Source organism: Zootoca vivipara, chromosome 7 (assembly GCF_963506605.1).
Source record: "Zootoca vivipara chromosome 7, rZooViv1.1, whole genome shotgun sequence".
NCBI classification, from domain to species: Eukaryota; Metazoa; Chordata; class Lepidosauria; order Squamata; family Lacertidae; genus Zootoca; species Zootoca vivipara.
The window spans coordinates 26260083-26282973 of NC_083282.1; the positions used below are offsets into that span (position 1 = coordinate 26260083).

Consider the following 22891-nt stretch of genomic DNA (forward strand, 5'->3'; position numbering starts at 1 on the left):
GCAGGCCTTTCTTCACTCCCTCATCAGCTCTGAATTGTGCTGGTTTTATTGCATTACTAGTTTTATTCCAGATTCATATGCAGCGCTCTGCCGACCCCTCTACAAGCCTGCTTATTTGGCTGCATGCAGTTCACCACTGCCCATGGCTACCAGCCGACTGCTTTTGTACAGAGCTGCTCTGGTGGCAAGGCATGCTCCAAGTGACCTGATTTAGAAATACTGCTTTAAAATTCCAACTGGAATACTGTGTTCCTTGCAGTCAGTGATGTCATGGGCGCTAGCCAATCAGGTGCCCATAGCAGTTGAAGCGGAAGAAAAGTATCCAAGCAACAGATTGTAACCCCTGTCTACGAATGGCATAGGAGATGTGATCTGGAGTATTTTCTATAACCAAAAAGCTTACAGGCATGTCCTGATATTTCACAGTTGGGAAATGTTTGTATAACACTTTTAAATACAGTTCTTCATTTAGGGAGTTACAGGTAGGTAGCTGTGTTGGTCTGACGTAGTTGAAACAAAATAAATTCCTTCCAGTAGCACCTTAGAGACCAACTAAGTTTGTCATTGGTATGAGCTTTCGTGTGCATCCAAACCTGTTTCAGTGTATCTCGCCAGACTGTCTCGCCAGAGTGGTGCATGCTCTGGTTATCTCCCGCTTGGACTACTGCAATGCGCTCTATGTGGGGCTACCTTTGAAGGTGACCCAGAAACTACAACTAATCCAGAATGCGGCAGCTAGACTGGTGACTGGGAGCGGCTGCCGAGACCACATAACACCGGTCTTGAAAGATCTACATCGGCTCCCAGTACGTTTCCGAGCACAGTTCAAAGTGTTGGTGCTGACCTTTAAAGCCCTAAATGGCCTCGGTCCAGTATACCTGAAGGAGCGTCTCCACCCCCATCATTCTGCCCGGACACTGAGGTCTAGTGCCGAGGGCCTTCTGGCGGTTCCCTCGTTGCGAGAAGCCAAGTTGCAGGGAACCAGGCAGAGGGCCTTCTCGGTGGTGGCGCCCTCCCTGTGGAACACCCTCCCATCAAATGTCAAAGAAAAAACAGCTACCAGATTTTTAGAAGACATCTGAAGGCAGCCCTGTTTAGGGAGGCTTTTAATGTTTAATAGATTATTTTATTTCATTTTTCTGTTGGAAGCCGCCCAGAGTGGCTGGGGAAACCCAGCCAGATGGGCGGGGTATAAATAATAAATTCTTATTATATCTGAAGAAGTGTGCATGCACACGAAAGCTCATACCAATGACAAACTTAGTTAGTCTCTAAGGTGCTACTGGAAGGAATTTTTTTATTTTGTCTCATTTAGGGAAACGCTCTTAGCAAGTTTAAAACTTCTGTTTTGCTGGAAAGTTAGTACAACCGCTTAGGTTCCAGCTGATACTTGTGTTTCAGGTTTTTATTGGTGTGTGTTTATGTCGAGATTTCAAGCTTTTAAGTTTTTACATTATTCCATACTACTGCAATACACTTGGAAACTGCTTTGAATGAAAATATCTCCTGTGTCTAGGGAATCGGGAAGAATTAAACAGAAAATGAGTTCTTGTATTACATGGTCTGTGTTTTGTACATTCTCCAGGAAATCCAATTGTCTGAGGTACTTTCAGCTTGTAATGTCTGGAAAAGTCATCACGAGGCAGTGGTAGATGAAAAGGCCAGGTTAGAAGTTCAGGCTGAAACTCTGAAAAAGTAAGTTAATGCTTAATACCTCTTTGCAAATAATCAGTCTCTTTATTAAAAACAAGGAACCAGGCTAATATGGTTGATCTAGGATTTTGCATGTGCTTTTTTTAGTCTGCCCTCCCCAAGTGTTTTTGCTTGACAACCCTTCACTGTTGGAATGGGATGGAGCAATATTTTCATCATCTCCTAGCCTACAGTGTTTTCAGTGCTAGACACAGAGGAAAGGAAACCAAGATCACATTTAACGGTTATGGTTTCTCCTCCCTACAACAACAACAACAACAACAACCAAAAGAAGAAGAATGGGGAACTGTTGCTAGTCAAAGAGCTGCAGAAAAAACACATTCTCTCTCTTTTGAATTGTTTTTATTGGGTTTTTCATTTTTATCATAATAATAACAGTTGCCACCCTCCAGACCTTTCATGGAGGAGGCACACAAAGAAGTGTTTATACATGATCAACATTAAACACGTACATCTAAAATTGCTTCTAAGAAGCTGGAAGTAAAGTGGATGTAGTTAAGGCACAATTTAGTTATCATTTAATTAAATAACATTATGCTAAACAATTTATACACAAGTTATGTTTGAAATGTTAAAGGCAGATAGCTGACCATCTGATGGAACTGAGAAGACTTAAAGATGTCGGAAGGAGGTCAACGAATGAGATCCTTGGGAAGCTTAACGCCATCACCTCTGAAAATGAAAAGATTTCACGTGAAAATACTAAATTAAAGGTAAGGTCTGTAGTTATTCCAATTTTAGTTAGGAGTTCCACTTTGGGAGAGCACCTTAATCCTTAATTTTAGTTACACATTTCTAGTCTTGCCCGTTGGGGTTAGTATCATAGCAATTTTACTGATGGTTAAATTGAAGCAGAAATATTTTCTTACCTGTTTTCTAAACGCATTCGGAATATTTATACCACTCTTATGTATGAATTACTCAGAAGTAGTTCCTTCGGTGGGACTGAGGTACAGGCAGATCCATTTAGGATTGCGATCGTAGCCTTGTTTTCTGCATGGAAACATCTTGGTGATAATACAGTATATGTAGTTGAGTTTTACATACGCCACACAATTTTTGTTGTTGCGGCATTAATCATTTTTTGGCAGCACAGTATTTATTAAAGATGTTTCCTCTCTGTAGGCATTATTTGCATCTTTGGAAGCGAGCACTGTTTCTGCAGAAGCTGAACTTGTAGACTTACGTGAGGAGGCACAGCAGCAAGAAAATATAATTGAACATTATAAAAATGAGGCAAGTTGATGTCTTGGGCATGCATAGAATTCCACTACCTCTTGCGGAGAACAGCAACATCACCGAAATTCATTCCGCTGGTATATTCCTAGGTCCAAACCAAAATATACTCTGTATACATTCAGAGCAGACACTGAGGTCCAGCTCAGAGGGCCTTCTGGCGGTTCTCTTACTGCAAGAAGTGAGGTTACAGGGAACCAGGCAGAGGGCCTTCTCGGTAGTGGCGCCCGCCCTGTGGAAGAACCTCCCATCAGAGGTCAAGGAAATAAAGAACTATCTGAGTTGTAGAAGACATCTGAAAGCAGCCCTGTTTAGGGAAGTTTTTAATGTTTGATGTTTTGTTTTGGTTTTAGTGTTCTGTTGGGGGGCTCTGAGTGGCTGGGAAAACCCAGCCAGATAGGCGGGGTATGTTTGTTTGTTTGTTTGTTTGTATAAATAATGATGTTTTATTGCATTATTATTATTATTATTATTATTATTATTATTATTATTATTCTGTTGGGAGCCACCCAGAGTAGCTGGGGAAACCCAGCCAGATGGGCAGGGTAATAATAATAATACTAATAATAAATTATTATCATTTTTTGTGTGTGCATATAATAAAATATTTGTGTATATAATTTATAATACTTAATAAAAAATACATAATTTTTAAAAATGCAATGTTCATAGATATTTTAAAAATCGTTCTAGTTGGGAAAATTAGAATTGGAAACTGAGGAACTGAAAACCAGGTATGAGAAGGTCATACATGAAGGCAAAAAACTAATGGATGGCAAAGATTTAGAAATTGCTGTGAGTATTATTATTATTATTATTATTATTATTATTATTATTATTATTATTTTAGTAGTTGAACCCCATACATCTGGCTGGGTTTTTCAGCCCCTCTGGGTGGCTTCCAGTGTGGTAATTATATGTATGGAAGGTTGTTTTTTTTAACTTTCCTACAAAAGACTATGCAAGATTCTCTGATTACAATTTAAACATTACTTAGCTTACTGAACATTACTAAAGCTTACTGAATCATATTTACATGCAAATAGTTATAGAACTAGAGATAGGTTGATAGATAAAGATATATTGACACACACACACACACAAGACTGGCTAATATGTACAGACTTATATTTTGAGTCACATAACAGCTTAAAACAACACCTGCTGCTCTCACAGTAAAATTCACTCTATATATCACAGCTTTCCAAACTTTTTATGTTGGTGACAGATTTTTTTCACATGCATATTTTCATGACACAGTCATTCAGTTTTGCATCATTTTGTGACACAGTAATTCAGTTTTACTAGCAAACCGGAGGTTAAACTGACCCCTTTCCAGCCCCAGGAGGAGCGAGTGAATTGTTCGTGTGACACTGGAGCCGACACACTAATGTGTCATGACACACAGTTTAGAAAGCTCTGCTTTATATACTTTGACACAGCTTTGTTATAATGTTCAAAAACGTTTACCTAAGTGTTTATTGTTCTTCTATTTTTATTTTTACGCCATTGTTTGCATGTCACGTAAACAACGATATATCTCAATGCCACCGTGTTTAAAACAGTTTAAATGAATAAAATGAATAAAAACTAACAAAAACAAAACCCTCACTCTCCACGGTTGGTAACAGACCTAACTGGGGAAAAAACTGCCTACTGTGGATTTCATCATAGGATTTTATGCTACATTAAGCCTTTTGGGTACACCTCTCCCATATGCAGCCCATATAAAAACATATGCCTCCCACAGCATATTTTGTCTTTGTTCCAATATGTTTTATATTTAGTAGCTTGAATATGGGAGAGTGTGCAAAATTACTCTCTCTCTTTTCTTTTCTTTTCTTTTCTATTCTTTTCTTTTCTTTTCTTTCTTTCTTTACTTCTCCTTTCCCCCTCTGACCCAATGTGGCTGCACAGGTGAGGGGCCAGTCGGAGGCTCGCTTGAAGGAGTTAGAACATGCCCGTGATTTACAGAAAGCTGCCGAAGGGAAACTGCAGAAGTGTCAGGAAAGCCTGCTGGCCTGCCAAAAGAGCTGTGTAGATAAATCCAAAGCCATTAGGGAACTTCAGGCTCAGGTGCTTGGAGGAAAATATTCTTTTTTCCACAAAACATCTAAATGAGCATGCGAGGAAGGCTGGGAAACTCAGCGTTTTGCTTCTTGAGATTTTTATTTCTGAGTAGTTCAGAAAGGGAAACTTTTTGCCTGCTGAGGGCACTCCTGTCACCTCCCTGTTTCCTGCAGCTCAAATGTTCCTTTTGTTGGTGCTTTTCGTGAGATTGGTCTGCTTGATTACTTTGGAAGAGAGGCCAGCGTTCTTTCCGGGCTCAATTTGAAGTGTTGGAACTGACCTTTTCAAGCTGAAAATGACCCAAGTCTATCGAGTATCGGAAACAGCCTCCTCTTGTGCGAACCTGTTCTTGTCTCTTTGCCAACAGGTGGGGATGATGGGAGGGGGGCCTTTGCAGTTAGCGGCACCCCAATTTTAGAACAGTCTCCCAAGAGACTTTGTCAGACTTCCCTGTCTGCTTTTAAGCGAGTCTTTAAGATTGTTTCACTCTGGTGGGCTGCACTCACCTGACTAAATGGCCGTCAGGATGGAGGAGCTTGCAAGGGGTGCTTCAGAAACCAATTCGCTCCAGTGATGGCTGATGCTTAAGGGAGGCGGTTGCTTCAGAGAGCAGTTTTCTAGTCTCTGAAGCACCTCCCACCCTCTTTTTTTTATCTGATTACAACTCCTGTCATTGCCCACCACACTTCAGAAAGTTGCGGGACTGTAGAAGCTTATGCCCTGGGCACATCAGAATGCGCTGGGTGATAATACTCAGCTTTCCTATAAGGGAACTTTGTATGGATGCTGTAACAGGTTTTTGTCATTCATAGTAGAGTCCTTTTTCTTTTCTTTTTTTTGGTTAACATTAATTCAGGGCTTTTGTCATGAATTAGTCCTGGTGATAAGTGATGTGAAGATTTGCAAAGAGCTAGCACCTCGTTTTCAGCCTACAGTTCTGTGGGTTATGTCAGAATCCCTGCTTTTACAGATAGTCGAGAACGACAGTTTCTTGAAACAACTTTCTTTAGAAGAGGAGAATCGCAACATTCAGTTGAAATACGAAGACGTTAAAAGGTAAATGTGCCATTCAGAGTTTCTTTCTTTCTGTCTGTCTGTTGTAACCTTGCACTTACACTTGTACTTGACTTAAAAGAAAACTAGAAGAAACGGAACTGAAGAACAAAGAGCTTGAAAATCAGTCGGCAAGCCAAGAAGAATGCCTTCAGGAAACGGAACTGCAGTTCAAACAGAAACTTGCCAGCTATGATGCGTTAACCAGACAACTTGAAGCTGCTTTGGAAGATGGAAGGAAAAAGGTAGGCCTCGTCTTGAGTGATTGAGTATATGCATTGTTTTTATCTACCTGTTGTTGTTTATATACAGAATCCCCCCCCCAACACACACACACACACACACACACACACACACACACACACACACGAGTCAGTTGCTTCTCTTCTCAAAACTCCATGGAGCACACTATTTCTGTGAGGGACTCTCTCCAGGCCACTCAACCCCTTCCTATGCCGCACCTTTCACTGACTCTGCACCTTCCTCAACTGCTTTTGCCTGGCTGGAATGTGTCATTGAAGTGTGGTGAAAGAGGATAGAGAGGTGTTAGTGTGCAGCCTCTGGCTTTTGCCTGGCTGGGGAATAGCCTACTGCAGAAAAGAAATCATATCTGTTGCCCCACTGACTTTTGCCTCCGGCCCCACCTGCGTCTGGCATGCAGCCCCCCCCCCCCCCAAAAAAAGGTAGGCTAAGACATATAAAAACATTTTGAAAATGCCAAACATTAACTAATTATTTAACCATATTTTTCAATGCATAGGACACCCCCATGTATCAGATGATCCCCATGATTATTATTTTTTTTACCCAAAATTAAGAAAACAAAACCCTGAAATAGAAATGAGCTTTTCGGGGGGCAATCGTCTGTTGCTGAAGGGGAACCCAGGGGTAGGAGGCTTCCGAGCAGGACGCCAAGGCAGAGCCCATTTCGAGCAAACAGCCGAGGAAGGTGGGGAGCAGGGCGGGGGGGGGGGTATGGGGAAAGAGAAAAGGAAAGAAGGGTGAAGAGAGGTAGCCAAGGCAGCTCTTGGCAGTGGCTGCTCTCGCTCCAGTGGTTGAGCCGGCAGGGGCTGCAGAAGGCAATCCAGTCACCAGCTGGAAGGGGGAGGAGAAAGGGGACAGTGGCAGGAGAGACTGCCTCGGCCTGGCCAAGCCAAAATCCCGGACATTTGCTTAAATAAGAAAAAATCCCCACTCCAAATGCCCATGTCCCATGTATAAAACGACCCCCAATTTGTTACTAAATGTTTAAAGCAGAAAAAACCTTGTCTTATACCTGAAAAAATACAGTAATTAGTCGAAAAGTGCCCTTGATTTATTGGGCAGCTATGTGTGGGCAGCAGAATGTGGGACGCGAGTGGCGTTGTGGTCTAAACCACTGAGCCTCTTGGGCTTGCCAATCAGAAGGTTGGCGGTTCGAATCCCTGCAACAGGATGAGCTCCCATTGCTCTATCCCAGCTCCTGCCAACCTAGCAGTTCAAAAGCACGCCAGTGCAAGTAGATAAATACCTATTCCTGCAGCAGGAAGGTAAACAGCATTTCCGTGTGCTCTGGCTTCCGTCATAGTGTCCTGTTCCACCAGAAGCGGTTTAGTCATGCTGGCCACATGACCCCGAAAAGCTGCCTACGGACAAACGCAGGCTCCCTCGGCCTGAAGCAAGATGAGCGCCACAACCCCGTAGTCACCTTTGACTGGACTCAGCCATCCAGAGGTCCTTCACCTTACTTTTTTATGCACGCACAAGTATATGTGTGTGTGTGTACAAACACATGCAAGTACAGTGGTACCTCTACTTACGAATTTAATGCGTTCCGAACGCACATTTGTAAGTAGAAAAAATTTGCAAGTCGAATCCCGTAGGAATGCATTGGGAGAAAAAATTCGTAAGTAGAAGCAACCCTATCTAAAAATTCGTAAGTAGAAAAAATCCAAGATGGCAGACAGAGCTCTATTCGTAAGTAGAAACATTCGTAAGTAGAGTTATTCGTAAGTAGATGTTTAAAAAAGTACTTGTTAAAAATGCAGGTGGCAAGCTTTCTCTCACACTGGTTGGAACGCTTCTTCCAAGGTGATGTCTGCTACGACACATGTGCAGGTTGTCTAAAATGGATGGGCGACTTGTGATCCCACAAGTATTGTTGGACTCCCATCTTCCATTGGTCCCAGCCAGCTTGACCAATAGTCAAAGATAATGGGAGATGGAGCCCAAGAGCCTACATGGCTACCTGTCCCCTGTCTCAAAAGTCAAAGGAATTATGTTTCCCACCGTTAGGCAAATTTAATCGCTCAATTAATTGGCTAGCAGCATAATCTTGTATCGACGTCTACTTGAAAGTCAGTCCCATTTAGTCCAATGAGGGTTATTCCCCAGAAAGTAGATATAGGATTGCACCTTAAAACTCATAGGATGAATTAATTTGAAGATTTCTCTAATAGGGCGACCACTCCCTAGAAGTCGCACCTTTTATTTCCTCTAGACTTAGATTGGTGGACCAGTGGCTGGGTCAGATCCCAGAAAAGGATTAAAGGAAATGCTTTTTGGATCACAGAGTATTGTGTGAGAATAGTGAATCTCCTAATCCAGAATAGTTCCTCCTTTTGTGCAAATGCTAATTCTCAAAAAACTTTTTATGACTCGCTAGAAGTCATACTTCACAGCCTGAGTCCCGTCACCCCCCCCCCCATGAGACATTGTGGCACTGCAGTACAAGAAGTTTTTGGGTATCTCTTGAAGGATTTGAGGAACAGCACTAATGTATTTTCTCCTTCCACTCATTAATCTTTGGAATCAAGCCACTAATGACTCTTTGGTGAGGGGAAAAGGTACTCTATACATGCCCCAAAGCATTCTTTTTGTATGACTGTTTACATATTCCAGGGTGAACACTGACATTGAAAATTGATTCCAGACCTTAGTTCTGGCTTAAATTATGCACCGGGGTGGGGGTGGGGGGGAACCCACCTTGAACTAATCTATAACTTAGGCTGGTTTCATACATTGATTAATGGCACTCCTGCCCCATGAAAATGAAAATGTGTGGGTGAAGCGGTCTCCCGTGGGGTTCAGGTAGTTTTTAGAGTGGTGCAGTTAAAATTACCTGAACCACATGTGGACGAGATCTTTAGACAAATGCCTCTTATGTGAAGCAGAAGTTCTCTTTGCAACTTGTATTTGCCACCCCACCGTTGGTGTTTTCAAACACTAGCAAATGTATGCAGTTTTCAGTATGCATTTTAACCCAAAATACGCATTTCGGTGTATCATCATTCTTTTTAACCATTCTTTTTAACATTGCAAAATCTGGAGAAATGTGAAAACTGAAAGATAACAATTCTTAATTCCCATAGGAGTCCAGGAAGTGCAAATTAGGTCCTTTTGTTTAAAAATGCAAACCAAGCAAAACTGAGCATTCCTAATAAGGACATCACCTTTCCCCCATTATAAAGCTTTCTAGAGGTGTTTTTTCCTGTGCCACTCTCTCTACTTACATTTGGAATAGGCATCCTTTTGTAATGTGTGTAATGTGTGGCTAAGCATTCCGGCAAGTCAGGCATGCGTTTGTCCAGAAATATCAGCCCAGTCACTGTTGTTCAGAGGCTTGGGACATTCTTATCTAAGTGGTCCCCATGTTGGAGGCACCTCCTGCGGACATTTTTTAATTACTTGGGAAGAGTCTCAGATGAAAAGCTCGCTGACCGGGAAGACTCCTATAATATAGCACACCAACCCCAGCCAGCGTGGTTAATTATCAAGGAAGATGGGGAGTTGTAGTTCAAAATATCTGGAAAACTCCTGATTGGGGGAGGCTGGTGCAACAGATACCAGAGTCCCATATACAGTGGTGCCTTGACTTATGAATTTAATCCGTTCCGAAGGCACCTTCGTAAGTCGAAAAATTCGTAAGCCGAAAAACGCCATTGGAAACACGATTTCCCATAGGAATGCATTGGAAACGGAAAAATTCGTAAGTTGAAAAATCCCTATCTAAAACCGCCGTGGTTTTATTTTTGGATGTCGAGACATTTGTAAGCGCGCGGCCATTACCCCCATTTGTAAGTCGAAAAATTCGGTTGTCGAGTCGTTCATAAGTCGAGGTACCACTGTACAAAAACCTTTAAAGGTTAACACCAGCATTTTAAAATGAACCCCAAAATGGACTGGGAGCTATTGAAGGTTTCAGATCCTGCCACTCAGTCCGGGTTAAAAATCCAGTATAAATCCATTTAAAGCCCTAAACGGCCTCGGCCCAGTATACCTGAAGGAGCGTCTCCACCCCCATCGTTATGCCTGGACACTGAGGTCCAGTACCAAGGGCCTTCTGGTGGTTCCCTCGCTGCGAGAAGCCAAGTTACAGGGAACCAGGCAGGGGGCCTTCTCGGTGGTGGCGTCCGCCCTGTGGAACGCCCTCCCATCAGATGTCAAAGAGAAAAACAGCTACCTGATTTTTAGAAGACATCTGAAGGCAGCCCTGTTTAGGGAGGCTTTTAATGTTTAATAGATTATTTTATTTCATTTTTCTGTTGGAAGCTGCCCAGAGTGGCTGGGGAAACCCAGCCAGATGGGTGGGGTATAAGTAATAAATTATTATTATATTATTATATTCTGAAATGGTTGCAGTTTCTAGCCTGGCTAGAAGGGCATCCAACCTGAAAGTTACCAGGGCATAGATAATTTAGATTTGAATGAGGAAAAAGCATAAAGCCAGTAGCACAAATGTGGCATTCAGTAAAGGTGAGATAATTTGGCAATGTTCATGTAATACTTAAACTATCAATGTTCCTCTTGATTAAAAAAATAAGATCATTATCCTGCAATTTTTATCTATGCTCTGTTGATCGGTAAACGTGATCTTTCCCTATCAGTCTTCCTTTATCGTTTTCTCATGAAACACATTTCATCTTAAATTAAAATCTCACTGCTGTTAACATTTGGTATTGCAACTTGAAAGGTAAGGGTTTTGAATATTACGCTTAGATGGACATATAGGTTTGACTCTTTGTTGTCACAGTTAAAAGAGGAGGTGGAAAAAATCGCTTCTAAGGAGCAAGCCTTTCAAATGAAAATATTGGACCTAGAGAATCAGTTAAGACGGAAGAAAGAAGAGCAGAGGCACTTGTCTAGAAGACTGGATGCTGTGAGTAGACTCCCATTCCCTCAATAATTTTGTTCTGTGTAGTTCCAGGTTATCTAGGGCGGGGCTAAAACAGCCCAGGTCCCAAGCTGGCCCCACTCTGTCACATGATGCACCGCTGTCACATGACGCACCAGCTCCAGGCTGCCCCTGCCCCTTCTACCCTAGCTGGTATGCTCTGCAGGGATGCAAGTGAAAACTGTGGCTCTGCCACTGAAGGCTAGGTTTGCACCCTCAAAAGGTTTTGTTTTTGCCAGTTTTTGAGTCAGCAGCAGAAGGAACTCCTTGCAAATCTGTTGTTGGAGAAATCCTCTGTATGTATGAGTATGCGCAAACCCACGAGGAATTGCCTGCTTGGGACAGCTCATTTACAGCAGTGGAAAGAAAACTACTCAACAATATTTGTACACTTAGCTTGTCTTCTACTGCCGATGGTTTGGGAAGTTCCAGCAGGGAAGCCATATGAGCCTGTTAACCACAAGCACAGACACAGGGCCTGTAGCACCCTAAAAACCATCAGATTTGCCTTGTGGCATCAGCTTCACGAAGCAAACAGAATGTTACACTGCAGTAACATCTGTTAGCCTTTACAAACATAGGAAGCTGCCTTTGTACCAAGTCAGACTTAGTCCATGTACCTCAGTATTGTCTTCTGCATGCAAAGCCTGTTCTCTACCACTAAGGAACTCTCTCTCTGTGTGTGTGTTGTGTGTTTGGAGTATACAGTGGTACCTCGGTTTATGAACACAATTGGTTCCGGAAGTCTGTTCATAAACTGAAGTGTTCATAAACTGAAGCAAATTTTCCAATTGAAAGTAATGGAAAGTGGATTAATCCGTTCCAGACGGGTCCGCGGAGTACTCAACCTGAAGCGTACTTAACCCGAAGCATGGGTGTAATTGGTTCCGGAAGGCTGTTCATAAACTGAAGCGTTCATAAACTGAAGCGAACTTTCCCATTGAAAGTAATGGAAAGTGAATTAATCTGTTCCAGATGGGTCCGCGGCATTCGTAAACTGAAAATTCGTAAACAGAGGTTCCACTGTATATAATTTCTCTCTCCCCCCCCCCCAGCTATTGAAGGGATCAGTAGCTTCCCCCATTCGCCGACCTTTAATTTTAGTTTTGTTAACTGCTTCCAAGCATCCCACTGGGACGCATGGTAGATAGGAATCGTAGGCTGCAGGATAATTCTTTCTCCAGCAGAATTCCCTTCCTTTCCACATTTCAAGACTGGTGTATTACATTTTAAGCATTTTCCACTTCAAATTTTACTTAGGCTGACAGTTCAGAATAAATAGAAAACAATAATATTCATGCATAAGTAGAGTGCCATTGAGTTAACACAGAACATATTCTTAATTCATCTCACATCCATGCAGACACACAACGTGTACATATATATATTTATTTTGGGAATACATTATGAAAAAGGGAAATACAGAACAGATTGTTGAAGTAATTTGCTGGGAGTAGGGTTGAATTGTAAATAGTTACTAACAAGGCCCAGAACTGCTTAACCATGTATGATTGTTAGAGGGTATCACAATAAAATAAAATAAAATAAGAAACCGAAGTCCCAAGAAAGCAATTTGTTTGATCGCTTTTAACCAGAAGTGATTACTACACATAAAAATAATGTGCAGCCCTTACAAATTCTGGGACAGTTTTGACATTTATTCTAACCACATGTATTTTTAAAGATTATGTTCTAGTAAACATAAAAGCAAATCCTAAGAATCCCATGTAGATTTTATGGGGCTGGTGAATTATGAATGGATCCAGTAAAAGTACTATCAATCATTTTGTTTTAACAAGTACCTATGGTACCAAAAACATAATTTAAATTGGTTACAGGTGCAGTGGTTTTTTTGTGTTTTTTGTTTAAAAGAGTAACATGACTTCTGGGATTGTAGTGGATGGATGATAAGGCCACTGTTGGCTTTTCATGAAAAGTTAGGTTGAACCTTTAGGATAAGCTCGTGGTGCGACTCTTTAGCCATGTTTTCAAGTGGAAAGTTGGTTTAGAGATCAAGGTGATTTGGGCTCCCCGGTGAAAATAAGTTGGGTCTCTTGCTTGAGAGAAAAGATGTTAAGAGTTTTGGAACACCAGGTGCGTTTTTCAAGTATCCGTTTTGAACTGATAAATAATAACCATAAGAATAATCTGTCTTAATTGGTGTCCATCATTCCTTCTCTTTCTGATACTCAGGTGCGAGTGCCAATGCTTATGTAAGTAAGATGGCACCATTTGAGCACAAGGCAGAGATTTTAGAAGCGCAAGAGAAGCCCTGACATTTGTAGTGAAAAAAAACATTTAAGGGAGGAAGAAGTCTAAAAACAGTCCACAGAGCATGGAATACTACCTGCAAGAAGGAGCACAGGGAGGCAGAAACCAGATGCGAGGGGAAAAGAATTGGAGACTCCAAGCAGAGAACATGCTGATTCTCTGGGATAGTAGATGGATTGGCGTTCCAACATTTTGTTGTAGGCCTCACTTGAGTTTACTGATACAGTTTCTTTTGTTTTTTTCCCCTTCTCCCTCAGAGAGAGAAACATCGTCAAATGTCCTTGAAGGAGTTGGAACACAGCCTTCAAAGATCAGAAAACCAGAACCAGAGTATCCAGAATTATGTGAAGTTTCTGAAAACATCCTACGTAACCATGTTCGGTTGAAGTTTCTCGTTTCAGCAAGTATCTCTTGGGGGGGGGGGGTGGCGGCCAAGTAAACCATGGCAAAGCAAGACTTGAGCACAACACCAGACCATAGTTATTGCAAAAGAAAGCCACGATGGGTAAACCAGCACCAGGCGTTCAAACAATCCATAGTAAATCATGGCTTAGTAAATGAAGCCACAGTTTCAAAAAATCCTTTGGATTGTTTTGTTTTTTTACCCCCACCACCCCCCAAAAAAATCATTTGCAAAATCAGTTACAACTAAGAAAACAGGGACTAGTAGAAATGTGAATGTAGAGTATACTTGTGCTATACTACTACTACTTTTTTTTGCTGGAATTGTTTTTTAAGGACTCAACACTTGATAATTATCTTGGTTTCACTAAGTTTTCTTGGTTTATTAACTATGAAAAGTCAGCACTGACTTTGGTTTTACATTTAATTTATAATAAAAATTTGAACATTTTCCTTGCTTTATTTTTCATACCTGCTATCCTCCTCTCTCCCCCCCCACTTCTTTCATTCTACTCTGACACAGGGATGCTTCTCACATCACTCCTTCCCTAAACCAAAACAGCCTTGCCCCCTGATGCTGATCACTGTATATGGCCTTTGTGGCTCAGCGCCCCTGCTCCATGTCTGCCCTCGCCTCCTCTTTGCCTCTCACCCAGTCCTCCACTCACCCCAAAGGAAGGTTGGGATTCCTCCACCCCAACACTTTGAAGACACACACCAACCTAGTTCACAGCTGGGCTGCCAAGGAGAGAAAGCACATGAAACACTATTCATAGTTGTGCTTTAGTGGCACTTGCAAATGGTGGCCATTTCGCTGTTCACCCTTGGCTCCAGATCATTTATGGACACTTCACATCAAGATTTCCATTGGGCTTAATACAGATCCAAATATCACTTAACGCCTCTCACCCAGCTGTTGAACATCATCCCATTATTATTATTATTATTATTATTATTATTATTATTATTATTATTACATACATACATACATACCCCGCTTATCTGGCTGGGTTTCCCTAGCCACACTGGGTGGCTCCCAACAGAACACTAAAAACAGAATAAAACATCAAACATTAAAAACTTCCCTAAACAGGGCTGCCTTCAGATGTCTTCTAAAAGTCAGACAGTTGTTTATTTCCTTGACATCTGATGGTAGGGAGTTCCACAGGGCAGGTACTACTACTGAGAAGGCCCTCTGCCTGGTTCCCTGCAACCTCACTTCTCGCTGTGAGGGAGCCGCCAGAAGGCCCTTGGACCTCAGTGTCTGGGCTGAAAAATGGGGGTGGAGATGCTTCTTCAGGTATACTGGGCTGAGGCCGTTTAGAGCAGGCATCACCAAACTGCGGCCCTCTAGGTGTTTTGGCCTACAACTCCCATGATCCCTAGCTAACAGGACCAGTGGTCGGGGAAGATGGGAATTGTAGTCCAAAACATCTGGAGGGCCGAAGTTTGGGGATGCCTGGTTTAGGGCTTTAAAGGTCAGCACCAACACTTTGAATTGTGCTCGGAAACATCCTGGGAGCCAATGTAGGTCTTTCAGGACAGGTGTTATATGGTCTTGGTGGCCGCTCCCAGTCACCAGGCATACTTTGTAGGTAACTGTATTTCTGCTGATATAGCTTCATATAGAAACCAGACATTACTTTTTATCTTCCCACATTGCTCTTCACAAGACCGCAGAGTAGTCACATAACTTCTTTAAAGGAAAGCCAGAAGCTATCGACCCCGTTCTCTTGTGTGGGCATCTTTCCGGTCGATGCCTTGACCAGGACTGACTCATCACGTTTACATGAGACATTCACTTGGCCAGTTGAGACATTTCTTCACTTTTCATTTTGATCAGTGGCTCATATTGTACCTCTGCCATCTTCACTGGCAGCACATAAGATTATATGTTGATGGAGAGCAAGGTGCAGCTATTAACACTGAAAATGGTGCCAAGGTTTTAGGTTTACAGCCCTATAAACGCCAAGGAATGAAACAAATGTCATGAGCTGATTTTGCTAATTGTTTTTATTGCTCTTACCTAAGCTGCTCCAAGAACTAAATGCTAAAAATGAAGAAATAACAGAACAACAGGGGCCCTTGTAAATTGCTAGAAAATTGAGGCCAAGCTGGATAGGTTGTTAAATGTGTATTTGTGTTTATTTTGCATGTTTTTTTCTTTTTAAATGCAAACAGCTGCTGGGGAGGGAGCTGATAATTATTATGAGTTTAGCAGGCAAAGGAAGGGGAGTTCGATCCTTCCCTCTTCTGCTCTTCTGTCAAAAATCAAAAATGGCTCATTTCAAATTGCTGTTTGTATTGGAAGGAAAACTCCCCCATTGCAGCTAACCACCAGAGGGAGCTGCTGCGCTGCTCTCTGCTGCAGTCTAATAATTTAGCGGGTGTCAGGTGACACAACGGACCAATAGGGTTTCAGCTGTTCCCTCCAATTTCAGTCCGCAAAAGTTTTATTTTGCAGAAAAGGTGCAACAACCCAAACTTAAATAAACCAGGCAGAAGAACAGTGTGGTGTAAATATGCAGGCTAGAGTGGCCGCATCCTTCAGATTCAGTAGCCACAAGGATTTCCCTAAGTCTTACCACAAGGCTCAATGAAAGTTAATAAATCTCTGCCGTTTCATCCTCCTTCCAGATTGAGTTCCCCGGGAGCGGACAGGAAAGCGTCTCAAATGAGTCCCAAAGTTAACATCGGGTCAGCCAGACCCGTTTCACCTGTTCCCTTTTGCAGAACAAAAGGAAACAAAATACAGTTACAAGAACACAGAATGCAGTGATCAGAAACAATTAAAAGGCAGGGGGAACTTTTCCTTCTGGCCCAGGGGAGAATGAAACTCTAATAAAAGCAGCAAGACCCTGGGGTTTGTTTAAAGCACTAGTTTGATTATACAAGGGCAAACAAAATGATCTTTACGTGGTGCCAAAAAGACCTCAAGGGAGGATATTCAATCACCTGGGTATTCAGTCATCAAGGAGGCAACCTGCCTCACAATTTATGTGAGAGTTTCTAAATATTTAAGGTCCAAGCCTGAATGTCTTCTGGAAGTGGGAGGCCTATGTGTTCAAGCTGTCTTTTACGACTTGGGGATTTAACTAGGAAAAGATAATGAACTTCTTATTAATTTTGATCAAATAAAGAGTATTGTGCTGGGAGAAGGAGGTTGCTTCTGTCACCTAATCTAAGACTTTCTTTTTTTTTCTTTTTTTGAAAGCTAAGTTATTCAGCTCTGTGTTGTGTTCTTTATCACTTCCAAATGGTTAAAGTTGGTAAAAAGATTTTAATGCTAAGTCAAGACATTGAATTTCATCCTCTGCCTGCGCTGTTATAATGAAATGAAACACCTCCTGTGTGAACAAAGCAACACAAGGAGAGGTTTTTTCCATTATTTTGCATTAACAGTGGCTGGCATGTTCTGTGCTTTGAAAAGTACCTTTTAGTTGGCCTTTTTACCGTCAAATGGGCATCCCTACCTGTATCTTTCATGAAAGATGCACTTATTGACTGATAGGTAAATGACCCCTTCTTTTACCCTTCTGTTGACTCCCACAGCAACAGAAATCAGGAACATTCAAATTTTTACAGCAGCGGATGGCAATCTTGATACAGTTGTGAGCGACGTAGATGGAAAACAAAATCGAGACACTATTATCTTAGCACGTAAATGATTTTCATTGCCTTCTTTTTCCAACAAAAAAAGTACAGCCATTTTCTCTCTCTGAGATCAAATGGATCCTTCATGTTAGACCTACAGCACTCACTGTATTTTGTTCTTGTTTTGTGAAAGATGGATCCTGTAGCTCTTTTAACACAGCAAAGTATTTCTTAAACATTCAAAAGGCTCTTAAACTAACTGCTTGAAGGGGGCATAATCTCTGGGGGGAAAGACTGGCCTGAATAGATGGAAATTAGCATTTGGCCTAGCGTTGGGTTCTATTAGGGTTGTTCAATGAAAATTGCTTATTAATGATTACATTTCTCCCAAATTAAAATAATTTTAAGTTGTAACACTTGATGGAAAACAGGTGGTGATTCCCTTCCTGTTCCTGGCGATACTTTGTTTAGTTTGCGTATATGAAATACAGTCAAGCCTCGGTTGTTGAACGTAATCCGTTCTGGAAGCCCGTTAGGCTTCCGAAATGTTCGACAACTGAGGCGCGGCTTCTGATTGGTTGCAAGAGCTTCCTGCACTAAGCGGAAGCCACGTCGGATGTTCAGCTTCTGAAAAACATTAAAAAACCGGAGCATTTACTTCCGGGTTTTCAGCATTTGAGAGCAGAAACATTCCAAAACAGCTGTTTCGGAACCAAGGTTTGACTGTACTAATGTATGTAACCAGTTTTCCTTGAGGCTCTGTTGGCCCTACAGATGGGCCTGTGAGAAAGCTGTTGGAAGAGAAAATGGGGCGACTTATTTTCTGGTTCTCTTGCATCCAGTAAACATTTTTTTTCTGGTTCTCTTGCATCCAGTGAGGAGGGGTTCCTAAGGAGTGGGAATTTTATTGTTGACTTCAGTGGAATGTGCCTTCTTGCTATCCCTCTTCTAATACGACCCATCTTTTCATGGTAGGGGACATACACATTATTTCCATTGTTAGTTTTGTACAGCAGCCATAACATTGACTTCAACAAAATGGGCCTGCCCTCTTGATCTGAAACATTTCTAAACTCATCTATGCGGGCCTCAAGAGTACATGGTAAGTGTTGAACAAACATAACTTCTCAAGAAGAGTGTGAGAGAGGTGCTTATGAAACACTGGAAGAGCAGACAAAGAGATAAGGAAAATGTGTCCATAGGGGAGAGATTTTGGACTCTACTGAGTAAATTATGTTTCATACTTCTAGAGCAGGGATGAGGGAGCTGTGATCTCTCCAGTTGTTGCTGGACTTCTGCTCTCATCAGCGCCAGCGAAAATGGCCAATGGTATAAGCTGGGCCAGTATTTTGCCCATCTTGTTCTAACTGATGATTTCAGGGAACTTTTGTATATGTAACGTGTTCTGCCACCCAACTATGGCAAACCCTTTAAGTGCTCCCATTTCCCAGGGACAGTCCCAGATTTACACAGTCTGTCCCAGGTTCTGATTTGATCCCAGAATGTCCTGCCTTTTCTTAGGACGTCCCTATTTTCATTGGAGAAATGCTGGAGGGTATGGAGTTATGTGACCCTCAAGACAAGGAGATAACTGTACAACCCTTAGAAGACATCTGAAGGCAGCCGTGCACAGTTTCAGTTTGTTTGTTTGTATGTATGTTTGAAGCTGCCCAGAGTGACTGGGGCAATGCAGTCAGATGGGCGGGGTATAAATAATAATGATAATGTTGTTGAATAGGACGTCCCTATTTTCATAGGAGACATGGAGTGTATTCTGTGGCCCCTCCACTAAATTTGTAGCTGAAAGATTATTTCAATGTGTTCATCTGTCACCATTAGGGCTAGAACTTCTTTGAAAACATATACTGTACTAAGATTGAGATTATGGGGTTGCTGACATTCTGCAAAGCAATGACAGTCCGTTGTCCACCAATTGGTTGCAAATACCCTTTTACAAAAGGGTTTGCTTAGATCAGGGGTCAGCAACCTTTTTCAGCCGTGGGCCGGTCCACCGTCCCTCAGACCATGTGGTGGGCCGGACTATATTTTGGGGAAAAAAGAAGAACGAATTCCTATGCCCCACAGAGATGCATTTTAAATAAAAGGACACGTCCTACTCATGTAAAAACACGCTGATTCCTGGACTGTCCGCGGGCCGGATTGAGAAGGCGATTGGGCCGCATCAGGCCCACGGGCCTTAGGTTTCCTACCCCTGGCTTAGATGCATAGTAAGGCAAGTTTCGGATTTTCTATAAAATTACGGAGTTCTGTCTATAGTCTAGCAAACCAAAAATAAAAATGGAAAGAAAGACAGTGATTGAAATATTGGAAGAAGAGAAGTCAGCTCATCACATTGCTTCACCCTTTGCTTGGGAAGAAGGGAGTTTAAAGCTGAAGAATGCTCATATGATCATATGCTTTTGATTTGTTCAGTGTCTGGGAAAACGGAATTTAAAGCAGAAGCCCAAGTCTCTTACGGCAACTGGGGGCCCCTATCCTCTTTAATCCTGCCTGCCAAATAGACTATTACTAGTGTTTCAGGGTTGATACGGAACTTTTATCTCTGCTTCCTATCCATGGCATGAAGCTGCTATAAATCTTATTGTAAGAGTGACTCCAGCCAGATAATAGAAACTTAATGGCTTCTCTCTGTAAATGTGCTGCCTCAAGGAATTTTTTACAAGGCATACTAATCCACACTTGAGTTCCTTGCATTGAGATCATCTTGCGTGGACCATTAGCTGAAGGCTGCCAGGTTTTCCTTGAATAATCCGCTAAAGATTCTGAACATTGTCTGGAACAAAGCTCTGGATATTCAGTCAGATTTAAAGAGTACCTGTCCTATGGGTAATTCTGTTACAGATTACTGCAGTGTTTCATATGTGGGACAGTGTTTGTATATGATCCAGAAACTTCAGTTGGTACAAAATGTGGTTTCTAGATTAGCAACTTGGGCAAGGCAATATGAACACGTAATAATACTTTATCACCTCTGCTGCTTCTTGGTCTGTTTCCAGGACCAATTCAAAGTTATGGTCTTATTTAGTGCAGTTTTTCTAGAAAAAGAGGTGCCAGAACTCGCCACGAACCCCTCCCTTGTTATCTTATAACGGCAATAGTGCCCACCTGAGAGGTGCCAGAACTGAAAAAAGGGCCCGGTTTGGGTCCTTGATATCCAAAGGTTTCCATCACCCCATATTTTATTTGTTGGTTTGTTTTCTTAAATTTATATCCTTCCTCCCTTCTACCATGGAATCTTAAGGGGTGTGTGCATCCAGACCCAGACCTACGTTTACCAAGGTACTAATTTTATGTACCTTCAGATCATACCTGAGAGCATACTTACCTGAACTCTGAGAGAGATACGATGGGGGCTATAATATGAGGGCCCTCTCAGCAGTTGCCCTTGGGTTGTGGAATGGCTTAACAAATCCCTGGAGCAGTTTTGTAGCGCGCTGTGTGTGTGTGTGTGTGTGTGTTTAATAAGGTACAGAATAAATATTTAAATGAATGGGTGCTTTTTAAAAAGGAAAACGGCTTCTTGAAGCACAAGGGAAGAGAAGACAAACAAAGCAGCATGCAATTCATTGGTATATACATGTCATTGTTTTTGAAACAGGAGGAAACAATTCATCCCGTTGGAGAAAACTCTTGGTTTTAATTTTGCATCTAAATGTACCCTGTGTTGAAGCCACAACTTCATGAGGTTTTGGATCATTTGTTTTCAGGGCACAGTGATGCAGAAAAGAGAGTGAACCATAGCAAAGGAGACTAGCTATTCTCTGTTATCTTAGTTGAAAACAAGAACTCCTAGCCATCTCCCAAAGACATGTTTCTTAGCTTATTTGTGCCCTGTATTGTTTTATGTGTGGCTTTTCACTCCTAAACTATTACTGCTGCCTCCTGTTATCGGGCAACTTTCTGTTGTATGGAGTGTTTCTTAATTGATGTCCTGAGTGATTCGGGCTGTGAGGATACTTTCTAGGTAGGGAAGAGACATATGGTTAACAGAGCTAAAATTTTCACCACGAGACTGGAAAGTCACTGAGTACAGATAACATCATAGCCCCACTACTGAGTTCCACCTCATAATCCATACTGACTTTTGGAGAATATCTAGCTGTGATTGATGCCTTTCTCTTAGCTGAAGATTAACTTAGTGACGTTAACTTGCCATCAGTTGAAACTTATTTATTATGGGCTAGGAGATCAAAGCCCATTAGTATAAGTTTAATACATCCCATTCTTGTCCTGGAAACCAGAGCCTCTTGTATGGTCTGGAGGCCAGTCCATATATGAGCTTCTAGTTATCCCTGTGAACCTTTCACCCTGTGACGCGGGTGACGCTGTGGTCTAAACCTACTGAGCCTCTTGGGCTTGCCAATCAGAAGGTCGGTGGTTCAAATCCCTGTGATGGGGTGAGCTCCCGTTGCTCTGTCCCAACTCCTGCCAACCTAGCAGTCCGAAAGCACACCAGTACAAGTAGATAAATAGATAGTGCGGTGGCAGGAAGGTAAATGGTGTTTCTGTGCGCTCTGACACTCGTCACGGTGTCCCGTTGCACCAGAAGCGGTTTAGTCATGCTGGCCACATGACCCAGAAAAGCTGTCTCTGGACAAACACCGGCTCCCTCGGCCTGAAAGCAAGATGAGCTCCGCAACCCCATAGTTGCCTTGGACTGGACTTAACCATCCAGGGGTCCTTTACCTTTTTTTTATCTCTGTATGTATGTATGTATGTTTGTTTGTATGCATCCCGTTTTTCCCTGGTAGAGGTTGGCTGTAATGTATGGATGGAAATAAGAGGGCTTCCCATCCAGGTACTAACTAGGCCCAAATATATTTTGGCTTCAGAAATGAAATTGAATCAGGTGTCGTTTTCTGGACCCCAAACTGGAGGTTTGGAGAAGAATAGCCAACAAACACTGCTGACCCTTTGATTCCAAGTCTGCCATATAGAACATCAAGGATGATATGGGTTCTACGTGGACTTCGAATTGCAGAGTTCAGGTATACTAAATCTGAACACTGAAATCCTGTGAGAAGCTGTTGGACGTACCTTTAGTGCAACATGTTGGGTACAAGCAACTGGTTCCATGTATTGATTTAGAAGGTCTTGAACCTTCTGGTAAGAATAATATAATTCTATCTTCTCAAGGTGAAGGACAAAAGCAAATCTCATTTTTTTTTTTAAAAAAAAGGGTGTGGGTGTGTGATTTTAATAGCTAGGGGGGGGGAACGACCTAGAAACTCATGTGGAACTACATTTAGTGCACACTCTTAGTTTTTAAGGAAATCTCTGGAATCCTTCATGGCTCATCCATACCATCTAATTTTTAGAGTAGTTTTTAGACACCCAGCAGCCACCTGCACTACTTAAGGCCTTACCCGCCAAAACATC

At 42.1% G+C, this 22891-nt stretch overlaps 1 protein-coding gene across 3 annotated transcripts in view; it reads left to right on the forward strand.

Annotated features, from left to right (window-relative positions):
* ODF2L (outer dense fiber of sperm tails 2 like) overlaps nt 1–22659 on the forward strand; it is a 41005-nt gene extending 18346 nt beyond the window's left edge. For 2 of the 3 annotated variants that reach the window (XM_035123836.2, XM_035123837.2), the window contains 9 exons: nt 1586–1695; nt 2291–2426; nt 2839–2949; nt 3643–3744; nt 4867–5025; nt 5990–6075; nt 6155–6317; nt 11084–11209; nt 13753–22659. In XM_035123836.2, coding sequence (XP_034979727.2) covers nt 1586–1695; nt 2291–2426; nt 2839–2949; nt 3643–3744; nt 4867–5025; nt 5990–6075; nt 6155–6317; nt 11084–11209; nt 13753–13881 — 1122 coding nt within the window. In that variant the 3' untranslated portion in view covers nt 13882–22659. The remainder of the gene's footprint in view (nt 1–1585; nt 1696–2290; nt 2427–2838; nt 2950–3642; nt 3745–4866; nt 5026–5989; nt 6076–6154; nt 6318–11083; nt 11210–13752) is intronic. The other variant, XM_035123838.2, reaches the window with a different exon arrangement.
* Nucleotides 22660–22891: the final 232 nt, after the last annotated feature.